General features: G+C 33.5%; 1 protein-coding gene across 1 annotated transcript; it reads left to right on the top strand.

The window, feature by feature from the left end:
- The first annotated feature begins 2,376 nt into the window (after positions 1 to 2,376).
- LOC145616549 (protein HOTHEAD-like) lies at positions 2,377 to 8,821 on the top strand. The gene is made up of 6 exons (XM_081671295.1): positions 2,377 to 2,569; positions 2,773 to 3,172; positions 6,259 to 6,569; positions 6,944 to 7,329; positions 7,666 to 8,234; positions 8,359 to 8,821. Exons 1-6 carry the CDS (start codon positions 2,485 to 2,487, stop codon positions 8,408 to 8,410), a joined length of 1,803 nt encoding a protein of 600 aa, XP_081527421.1. The 5' UTR covers positions 2,377 to 2,484; the 3' UTR covers positions 8,411 to 8,821.
- Positions 8,822 to 12,605: the final 3,784 nt, after the last annotated feature.

The following is a 12,605-nucleotide window of genomic DNA, read 5'->3' as shown; positions in this document are numbered from 1 at the left end:
CTAATATGAAAGTAAAACAAAATTAAAATTTGAAAAATAATGTTTAAATATTTTCAAGCATTAAACAAACTTGGTTACTCGGATGGCTTAAAATTCGATCACGGTGTGGTAGTGATTTGGACTCGTTGGCCCGTTTTCATTTCCGAAAATATGTGTTATTAAGCAATTTGAATCCGGGAGCCCGACTAGTAGAAAACATTACCCTTGAAAAACTAAAAATCAAGCTTTACAATGTTGCACTTCTTCGTTGAACCGAGCAGCTAATCTCCCTACGTCAGGGTTATTGGCTATATATGGTTTTCTACCTTTCTCCTTTCCTTCATTGGAGGAATTAGAGAAGGATGCTATTGCATTGCTGAATCGGGTTCAGGTGTTCGCTAAGACTTAGGATATTGGTGCTCGTGCAGCTGCTCACATTTTCAACAAGATCGGGTTCGCTATAGCTAGAGGGGTGCCGGGTGGGGACCCAATTTGTATCTCGCTCCCCACCAATTTCTTGTAAATTGATTGAATTTGTACGTTTTTTTTTTTATTTTTATTTTTTATTTTTTTTATAATAATAATAATTAACAAATTTCTACATATGTCGAAAACTTCAAAAAGTCAAAACACAAATAAAATAATGAAAATTACCCCAAAAAAAATTACAATTTGGTGAAAGCCAATAGAGAGGTATATAATTAATGGATAGCACAATGTACTGGTAATAATAAAGTAAGCTCATGTGGAAGGTGTCACTCTGTCAGCTCCAATCCAAAGTTACATGTCACGATCACATGATTTCACATTTTCACCTATGCTTTGTTCAATTCCTCCCCTGTTCATAAGTTCATTGCATCCTTCAATATCCAAGAATCTAATGCATACTTTAATTATATTCATTCAACCTTCATTATCCCAATTTCTAACTTTTTTTTTTTTTTTTTTTTTTTTTTTTTTTGTGTTTTATATCTTTTTTTTAAGTTCTCCTCTATTATTTCCAATATTCTATATATGCCAATTTTGTATTCATATTTTATTACTTCTTCTGTTTTTTTTTTTTATTTTACTCCGTAGTTAATACCATTTGACTTTATTTTATAATATTTACAAACTTTTAAATAATTTGCACGTTGGATTCCAGGCATTTTGTATGACCCAATTGTATTTGATATTTCTCTTAATTAATTACTCTATATCTATCTCAACCTAAAGTACTTGCATAGGTGTTTCCTGCTAGAGTTGACTACCTCCAAATGTGGGTGGGGGAAGGGGAGTATTCTCACTTGATAAGATTCGATCTAACCCTAGCTCTATCTAGATAAGGTGTTTACTAAGTGAACCAATCTTTGCTCGGTAAGTGAGTTAGTACAAGTCATTTATATATCATTATTAGATAAGGCACCTGCATATATATAGAGTATTGGTACAAATAAGTTTCCAATGATCTCATGTTATAATAGTATGATACATATAAATTAAACAAACACAGTTTTACACATGAGGATGGAGTGGATGAGTAAATCAAGCGCGGGCAGCTATTCCTACTCCAACGCTACCATTCATTACACCATTTAACATTCTTATACCTCTCCGCATTTAATATATACATACCAATCCAACGACTTAAGTAAAACTGTAAAACATACCAACTCCTCACACACAATAAGCTTAAGCTACATGCTACTACTACTATTCTACTAACTCATACAATGTTTTATTTAAATTTTATTTTTCTAAAGTTAATAATAACACTACAATTTTTTCCATAGTGAAAAATTCTCCTAAAAAGGAACGAAGAAAAAAACCTTTCTTCATTTGAGGGAGAATTATTTAGTAATTAGTAACACCAATTGATGTATAATTTTATCATGAACATTTTTAAAATTGTATTTAATATTTATTTATAACCCTAAAAGCTGTGTTTATTATACTTCTCTGTTTCATAATAATTGTAACACTCTGACTGACACATGTCAAAGCACAACTTTGACCAATAATATTTGTAATTATATATTGTTAAGAAATATAAAAGGTTAATATATTAAAAAAATATATAAAGATAAATCTATAAATATTTTACATGGCAACGTATATTTTCGGAGTATTATATATTGATAAAAAAAAAGTCAAAGTAAGCATAAAAATAATGCAAAAGTCAAAGTGCAACGATTATTACAAAATAGATTGTGCTCCGTAGTATATATGAAATATCTATAATGTGAGCAATTTTATTTATTTTTTGAATAAATAATGAGAAAAATTAATTAAACTAAAAACTTTTCACAAATCAACTCGGCCTGAGTTAGGGAGATAAACCCTTTAAAAAGTGGGCCCGAAAGTCTAAAGTGTCAAGTGTTTTGAAGGTGTATATAAGTTGAGAAGAGGCTAATGGGGGGAAGCCACAAGTCAGTTGCAGAGAAGTTTGCAGTAAGCTGCAGTCGATCTACTTGTATTTTCTCAGATATCAATATTCATTTTCCCTCTCATTTTTAGTCTATTATAATGGGTTTCCGTTCTTCTCCTCATTTCTTCCTCATTTCTTTAATCTTCCTCTTCTTAACAACCTCTGCTTCTTCTTCTTCTCAAGGTCAACTCTCTATCTCTCTTAAAAATCTTATATTAAAAAAAATTTAAATTTTATAATAATCTAGTACTTTATGCCATATTTTTATTTCATGTCTCTAATTAACTTTGACCCACATTTTATATTTATTACTATTAAGGAAGGGTTTTTGGGATTGGATATAACCTAGAGTATTATTTTTGAAGGAAATCAGTTTTAATTTGCAGGTAATAGAAGAACAAACTCGGAGTACAAGTACCCGTTTATTAGACGGGCGAGCACATTCTCATCACCATCAACAACACCATCGGATGGTGGAAAATCATCATCGCCGAGGATCGGAGGAGGGTATGACTACATAATAGTAGGGGGTGGGACGGCAGGGTGTCCCTTGGCAGCCACCCTATCACAACATTATAAAGTACTAGTCTTAGAAAGAGGAGGTGTTCCCTTTAACAACTTTAATGTGAGTTATATGCAAAATTTCCACATATCATTGGCTGACACCTCACCAACCTCGGCTTCTCAATGCTTTATTTCTACCGATGGTGTTTTTAACTCAAGGGCTAGAGTTTTAGGTGGTGGCACTTGCATTAATGCTGGCTTCTACACTAGGGCTAGCTCAAGGTATGTCCATCAATCTTCGACTCTATGTTGATTATGTTTCTCATTTTAGATCGTCTTAATATATATTTCAGTTTAGTTTCAATTACTATCATGGAAACGTTATCTGATTTTATGTTTCATCTTGTCCTAGAGGACTTGTCCATTTCTTATTGACAATTTGTCATGTTACTCATATATTGCCATTGTGACTATAAATTGCGTGTTCAAATGAATTTCAATTAATGTTTGTGTGTGTGTGTTTGTTTTTTTTTTTTTAATTGTTTTTCTATGGTTAGCAAGTTAGAGTACTAAGAGGGCGGCTATAGTGAGATAGAAAATATGGCCACTAATTAATTTTATCACTTTAATTTCCAACAAACTACTCAAAAGTTGTATATTTAAAAGTGTATATTAACTTGGCAATAATTAGAGTTTAAAGCCTAGGTGATCAAATCATACTAAAGACTATAACATGTACAACAGCTAGATAATTTTCCTTAGAAAACACATGCCAAAAATATATAATCTGCATTTTTTTTCTTTGTAGTACGTTTATCAAACCTCACATTATATGTATACACCCAAGTAGTAACTGGTAACATAAGAAAGGGTGAATAAATTTGGGTAAAAAAGGGTAAATTTATCATATCGGTCAGTCAACAACCAATAAGTATGCATTTTTCTTTGATGTCTTGATCGGTCAGTCAAACTTTATAAAATGTGACACAATTTATTACAACCAAGAAACTAATACCAGGTTTCAATTAAGGTAAACAGCTGATTATGACTATTATATGTTGTTTATGTAGGATAAAGACCATGCAAGTCTCATTAATTTTCCTCGTGATAATGAAAGTTGTCACTTCAATTGGTCTTCATATCACCCTATAAGAAGTTCTTAATCAATGAATTATGAAGTTGTAAACAAATATCCCTAAGCTGGCTGATGATCGTGACACTTTTTTAAGGACTAATAATTTGATTACAACTACAAGTATTTATTACAAACAATAACAATATTCATTATTTCAAACCGTCATCCTAATAAGCAATTCAAATGTGTATGCTTACAAAACGTAGCTCTAGTGGTTATTCAAAAAAAAAAAAAATGAAAACATTGTAATTTAATATGACATCTATAATGATTGGTTTTTCATAAATATATTACTCCGTACTAGTTAAATAAAAAATAAAATTAATGCATATATTCATTAACCTGAAGGAATTGAATAGCGAAACCGACCCTTAATTATTAATCGTGCATATATGGTGGATGATCTGATGAGATGAATTTACTGAACCTACAATTTTTTTTTTTTTTAACTTGAACACCACCTATCTATGGACGAAAAACATAAGAAACACCTTTGTGTATTGATATGGATATCTCAGATTCTCAGGTACCCAAAAATAGTAATTTACAACTCATATATTATAATATAGCCTAGCTTAGGTCCCCATTAATTTGTTTGACAACTCATGAAATTCTCACTTGGTTAGCAATTGGGTGGGCTTAGAAATCACGAGGCCAGAATTCAATTACTTTGTACACCTTTCACTCTTTATGAGATCATTTACAACTTTTATCTACCACTTTCATTACTATAGAGGAGAAATTATTATGAGTAATTTCAACGCATAGATACTGTTGAATAAATTGTTTTAAGCTATATATGATTTGGGAAATATGAAAAATGTACAATTTGGCTGATCAAAGTCCATTGGTTAACCTAGCTAGATCGACTAGTTTCTAGAGTTTTATTTGACGTCTTATCAAATAATATTAGATTGCTAAAATGTGATCATATGGAGTTCAAAAATAACTATACAGCAACTAGCTATCAATTTTTTTTAAATGAGAATATTTTACTTCGTATCCTCTTTTATTCGAGGGTTTCTTTATCGTCTTACCAGGCCAAATGTTAATTTTTAATGTATATAAATATATCTATACTTGAATATTACAAAAAATTGAATATACTTGTTTTGTTACTTAGTAATTAAGTGCTTTATAAAGTTAGAAGATGGTTTATCGTAAAAATAGCAAGTAAAGAGCATTTATTTCAGTCCTATTGTGTGTTTGTTGCTTTTCATCCTACCACTAATACATACCTAACATTCAACTCAACAACTACATTTCCTTCTTAATGCATGTGGCTCTTCTCCCTCCTACAACGCACGTACTGGATAAGATCATCACCCTAATTACTTATATACATTTATCATAATATCAATTACACACTACTATAAGCGAATCTAAGGAAACACTTGGCAACGTGTTATTAAAAAATTTCCCGCCAAATTTACTTGCCAAAAAAAAAAAATCATTATTATATACAAATAAAGATTGCTTTATATAAAATCTAAAGTAAACTTCCTTAAATATCAACTTACACATTATAACTAGAAATATTTTCTCTCACATCACCCCAAGGACGCCTTCGGCAATTATATAATTATTATAATTAGGGCACGTTCACATTTATAGAACTAAGCTATGAACTAAACTGAACTGAAATTAAGCTAAAGTGAATAGACCCTTATTCAAGATCCGTGCATTTGCACGGGGTTTAACCCAGTTTTACTATATTATTTAATTTGTTTTCATCATGTTAGGAATATAAACGTTGAAGTAGGATGACATGGAATATATGTTATTATTGATACCTTCGTCAAGTATTTCAACATATTAAACTTTGTGTAAAGTTAAATGACGATACTTTGAAATGAATGCAAAGTATAGAGCAAGGAGTACATCAAAACTCTTAGGATGTATTCAATTCACTTGATTTATACTTATCTAAACTTATCTTAGAACTTACTCGTATTACTTATTAGACTTCATTAGAATTTATCTTAGTTGAAATGAGTGATATAGCTCATAATAAGATTCAAAACCTGGACAATATGCAATTATGCATTATTGAATACTACATGACTTAATTACAGTTGTGAAAATTAAGAAATGTTTTGATAATTGACTAAGCAATAATTGAATTGATCAATACATTATACTACGTACTAAAATAAATTTCGTATTAATTATATGCATGATGATAAAATATATGCATGTTCATATAAAACTGAGCATAATTACTAATGTGCAGTTATGTAAAGAGGGTTGGATGGGATCCGAAGCTAGTGAATGAATCGTACCCTTGGGTTGAGAAACAAATTGTGCAAAAGCCTAATCTTGCACCTTGGCAAAAAGCAGTTAGGGATGCCCTCTTAGATGTTGGGGTCTCACCTTTCAATGGATTCACCTTTGATCATAAATATGGAACCAAGGTTGGTGGCACGATTTTCGAGGAGAGTGGCCGGCGCCACACTGCAGCTGAGCTCTTGGCTTCCGCCAACCCCAAAAATATTCACGTCCTCATCCATGCAACCGTCCGGAAACTCACGTTTGACACTAGAGGTACACTACATAATATCATTACTAGCATATTTTCATTCATGTCTCACCACCAAATTTGGAAGCTTAAACCCTTATTATTATTATTATTATTATTATTATTATTATTATTATTATTATTATTATTATTATTATTATAAAAATTGGGCAAAATTTACGTGTAAAATAACTTTCACATTGTTTCAATTAATTATTCATCAATATAGATGCATGGTAGGTTTTATATTAAAATCATTTTCTAATAGTGTGTTATTTCTTGTACGTTTTTACACATCAATTTATATAAAGTACTACGTCTTTATTTAATTGATTCACACGTTTTTTTCTTTATAGACCGTGTTTAACACATACATATTACATGGTGTACGATTAAACAGGAAAAAGGCCAAAGGCGGTAGGGGTGATCTTCAAAGATGAAAATGGGAAACAACATGAAGCATTCATATCAAAAAGGAGAGGAAGTGAAATATTTGTGACAAGTGGGGCAATTGGAAGTCCACAATTACTTCTTCTAAGTGGTATTGGACCCAAAGAAGATCTCAAAAAATTGAACATCCCACTAGTTCATCACAACAAGTTTGTAGGAGAAGGCATGCAAGATAACCCAATGAACACAATTTTCGTTCCGGTGAAGAATCATGTAAAGCAGTCATTGATTCAAACAGTTGGGATCACCAAGAAGGGAGTGTACATTGAAGCTAGCAGCGGGTTCGGTCAGGGGAGAGATAGCATCCAGTGCCACCATGGTCTTGCCTCTGCCGAGGTTAGTTTGTGTTTTTGTCACCACCTTTCCTAAATTGCTAATTTATCATCTTCAATTTTATATAGAATGAATGAAGTTATATATTATTATGGTCCCATAAAAATCTCAATTATGACAGGACCATCAAATTAACATCCTCTGTTTCAAAATAATTGCACAGTTTGTTCGAGATTTATTATTTATATTTAACCTAAAGCATCAATTGGGATTAGTTTTTGATGTGATCACTTTTGAGTCAAGTTTTTAAAATGAAACCAATAAAGTTTTCCAATTTTGAGGTAACGTAACTTATGTCTTGGTCTAAGCAAGACTTACATTTTTTGCATGAATGAACAGATTGGTCAACTCTCTACAATTCCTCCAAAGCAAAGGACAAAAGAAGCAATCCAAGCCTATAAAGACACCAAGAAAGACTTACCCTTCGAAGCATTCAAAGGCGGTTTCATCCTAGAGAAGATAGCCGTGCCCAAGTCCAAGGGACAACTTAAGCTCATAGATACCAACGTCGAAAACAACCCGGCTGTCACCTTCAATTACTTCAGCCACCCCCGAGACCTACAACGTTGTGTCGAGGGCATTCGAATAATCGAAAACTTAGTAAAATCTTCACACTTTATTAGCAACACAGGGTTTGATGTGGAAACAACCGAAAAGTTGCTTAACATGAGTGTTAAGGCCAATATTAACCTAATCCCTAAGCAAACCAATGACACTAAGTTCATAGAGCAGTTTTGCAAGGATACTGTGATTACCATTTGGCATTACCATGGAGGGTGCCACGTTGGCAGGGTGGTGGCCCCCGACTATCGAGTTCTCGGTGTTGATAGGCTACGAGTTGTTGACGGCTCCACCTTTACAACATCCCCCGGAACCAACCCTCAAGCCACTGTCATGATGTTGGGAAGGTAACTAAAAATGCATAGTCTTATAATTTCTTAATTAACCTAGATTATTTCTCCTAGGAAGAATTATAAAACGTTACAATGGCAAAAAATAACCATTCTTTAATTAATTTTTGTTATTGTGTAGGTACATGGGAGTGAAGATCCTAAGGGAACGACTTGGAAAAGAAGCAAATTAAATGTTGTATAGGATCGGAATTGAATTGAAGTGAAGTGTAGACTGTGTAGTCGTCGGATTGTCGTGTTTATCGGAGTTGTGGATGGGACGTTCGTACAAGTAGATTTATAGTTGTGTGATTTTGTTACTAGCTAAGCTAGTATATTGTAATTCTTGGCAAGTATGTTTAATTTTTTGGCAAGCACTTAAAACGTGTATAAATCTAGGCTTGCAGATAAGTAATTAGGTGATAATATTATTTATCAACCGTGGTGTGTTCATAACAATCATATGGTTAGGATGAAACTACTACTACAACTACTATAGTATTATTATACTCCATATTTATATAGTTAATTTGTTCTAGTGAATTGAAAGTGGTTCCTATCTTTCCTTTCTCAAATTATAGACATTTCTCTGTTCTTATTAGCAAATCATTGTATGGGGAGAAAATGAAGGCATGCTTGAATCTTTCATTTGTTGTTGATTGTTAAATACGGATGGAAAGCTAATGCGGGCATTAATTAGTCTATGGATGGCCTGGGTTTCAAAATTGTAAGTGATCTATGAGCCAATAATCTCACGTGTTGTAGCTCAATGTTACACTACAAAATTTGTTTAATTTTGCAACTTGAGAATATCTCGCGCCAATCAAAGTAAGTAACTCGAGCAGGTGGTCTAGGCAATGTATTCTAATGGACTGGTCAAGCATGCCCCTACTTGGGCAAGCCATACTCCCTAGGGCAAATGGAATCCTGGTTTTAACTTTTCTTTCTTTCTTCATCTCTTAACTTCTTCCAACTTCGGGTAAATAAATAAGTCTTCCGATTTGAGGTCGCGTCTGCATCGTTCCAAGCATATGGGCGGGTCTCCCGGCCTCAAAGCTATGACACCGTCATATTTTCCGCCTTGCCCCCGGTGTGATTTTTGTGATCATTCTTCCTAGCGTCTGGCAATGCACACAACCTACCTCAGGTCCGGAGAAGTAATCAACATTGAATAACTGTATTATAGCTATTCAACATTAAGTTGCCCACCTTCCCCTATAGAGCTTTATATTGTACCTCTTGTAAAGTCTTAGTGAACACCCGACTGACAGTAACACAATAATGGGTCAAAACTTGTGAAAAATGTGATAATAACACCCCTTTTTTTTTGGTGGGATCCAAAGAATGGGTATTAATCTACATTTTGACACTTTTATTTTTCTAGACAATATTTTTTTGTGGGCCTAAAAAGGGAAATAATACAGATTAAGGCAGTAATTGGAAAAATATGAAAATTTGTTGAAACAATCCAGAAGATGGGTAAAAGGTTGGGAGTAAGAGGGGGGGTTTAACACTTTTAATTTACATCCCATATATATTTCCCTTATTGTGCCTTTTTTGAGGTTCGGGACTAGGGCCGAGAATATGGTGATTGATCCCAAAACAGGGTGGTTGGGGAATAGTTTGGATTGTTGGTGAATGTTTACATGATATTAGATATGATACTTACATTACAAATCAACACACATGTGCAGTGAATAGTAACAATGAATAATCACTATTCACCATTACAATTGTCAATCAACACACATGTGAATGGTAACAATGAATAGTCACTATTCCTATCAATCAACACACATGTGAATAGTCACTATTCATGTTTGTAATGTGTTCATTTCCATTACTATTGTCAAATCACATCACTATTATGGTTGCATCACATCACTATTTTACCCATATTACATCACTTATGTAGCCTAATTATATTTTTATGGCATCATTATTGTCAAGTCATGTCATATTATATGACATCACATCATTAAAAATTTATTTTCATAATGTTACATCATTATAGTCAAGTCACATCCCTTCATATATACTTTCATGACATCGATCATTATAGTCAAGTCACATCGCTTCAATATACTTATATATAAATGACACCATTATAAATGCTTTGTATATGACATCACTATTGTCAAGTCACATCAGTTCAATATAATTATGACATCAGATCATTATAAATATATGACATCACTACAGTCAAGTCACATCACATTATTACACTTACATGACGCGCGCGCGACATCACTATATTTCATGAATTTCAAAATATAGTCAAAACTCATTCTTGATACTTATGGACATCTTTATCGGTGTCTTATGGTTTCAAACCTCCTTATATGACCCAGGAGTCATCCAACACATTGGTTCATTTTTGAAAAAATATCAAAAATTGATCCAAAATTGTGTATTATAGCCTTCAATTTTGGACAATTTTCCACTTATATTGACCCGAAAATAAAAATTGCCGAGATGTTTACCATGGGATCCTAATACTCCCCGGGAGTGTCTATTTGGGTGGGTGTAACCATCCAATTTGCTTTTAAAAAGTCAATTCACACGTTCGAAACTTGCACAAATTTCGTGAACTCAAGCCTACACGGACATATTTAAAAACATATAATGGTCATATATGGTTCCAAACAACATTATATGACCCTAAGATTTATCCCCAAGGGTCTCACCACTTTTCGCCACCGGATCCCGTAACATCAAAAATTCCTCAAAAAGCGTGGATTATAGCCTTCAATTTTGGAATTTTTTGACCTTTTTTCACCCGGAAATAAAATTTGCCGAGATTTTTACCATGGTTCCTAATACCCTCCGGGAGTCCAATTGGGTGGGTGAAGTCATCCAATTTGCCTTAAAGCGGTCAATTTACCCGTTTGTAACTTGCACCAATTTCGTTAAATCTAGCCTACAACAGACATTTATGACAACATATAATGTTCATATAGGGTTCCAAACGTCATTATATGACCCTAAGATGTATCCCCTAGGGTCTCAACACTTTTCGCCACCGGTCCCTGTAACATCAAAAATTCCTCAAAAAGTGTGGATTATAACCTTCAATTTTGGAATTTTTTGACCTTTTTTCGCCCGGAACTAAAAATTGCCGAAATGTTTACCAATGTCCCTAATACCCTCCGGGAGTCTAATTAGGTGAGTCGAACCATCCAATATCTCTTAAAATTATCAATTTACTCGTTCGAAACTTGCACCAATTTCGTGAACTCAAGCATACAACAAACATTTATGACAACATATAATGTTCATATATGGTTCCAAACGTCATTATATGACCCAAATATGTATCCCCTAGAGTCTCAACACATTTCGCCACCGGTCCCCGTGACATAAAAAATTCCTCAAAAAGCGTGGATTATAGCCTTCAATTTTGGAATTTTTTGACATTTTTTCGCCCGAAAATAAAATTTCACGAGATGTTTACCAATATCCATAACACCCTCCGGGAGTCCAATTAAGTGGGTGGAACAATCCAATTTGCCTTAAATTGGTCAATTTACCCGTTCGAAACTTGCATCAATTTCATGAACTCAAGCCTACAACGGACATTTATGACAACATATAACGTTCATATATGATTCCAAACGTCATTATATGACCCTAAGATGTATTCCCTAGAGTCTCAACACTTTTCGCCACCGGTCCCCGTAATACAAAAATTCCTCAAAAAACGTGGATTATATCCTTCAATTTTGGAATTTTTTGACTTTTTTTCGCCCGAAAATAAAAATTGCCGATATGTTTACATCGACCCTAATACTCTCCAGGAGTCCAATTGGGTGAGTGAAATCATGCATCCAATTTGCCTTATAATGGTCAATCTACCCGTTCGTAACTTGCACCGATTTCGTGAAATCAATCCTACAACGGACATTTATTACAACATATAATGGTCATATATGGTTCAAAACGTCATTATATGACCCTAAGATATATCCCTTAGGGTCTCAACACTTTTCGCCACCAGACCCCATAACATAAAAAATTCCTCAAAAACGTGGATTATAACCTTCAATTTTGGAATTTTTTGACCTTTTTTCGGCCAGAAATTAAAAATTGCCTAGATGTTTACCATGGTCCTTTATACCCTCCGTGAGTCCAATTGGGTGGGTGGAACCATCCAATTTGCCTTATAACGGTAAATTTACCAGTTCAAAACTTGCACCGATTTCGTGAACTAAAACCTACAAAGGATATATATGACAACATTTAATGGTCATACATGGTTCCAAACGTCATTATATGACCCTAAGATATATTCCTAAGGGTCTCAAAACTTTTCGCCACCGGGCCCCATCATATAAAAAATTCCTCAAAAAGCGTGGATTATAGCCTTCAATTTTGGAATTTTTTGACCTT

The sequence above is a fragment of the Chenopodium album genome, chromosome 26, assembly GCF_948465745.1.
Source record: "Chenopodium album chromosome 26, dcCheAlbu1.1, whole genome shotgun sequence".
In the NCBI taxonomy this organism is placed as follows: Eukaryota; Viridiplantae; Streptophyta; class Magnoliopsida; order Caryophyllales; family Amaranthaceae; genus Chenopodium; species Chenopodium album.
This window is presented reverse-complemented; position numbering and strand designations above follow the sequence as displayed.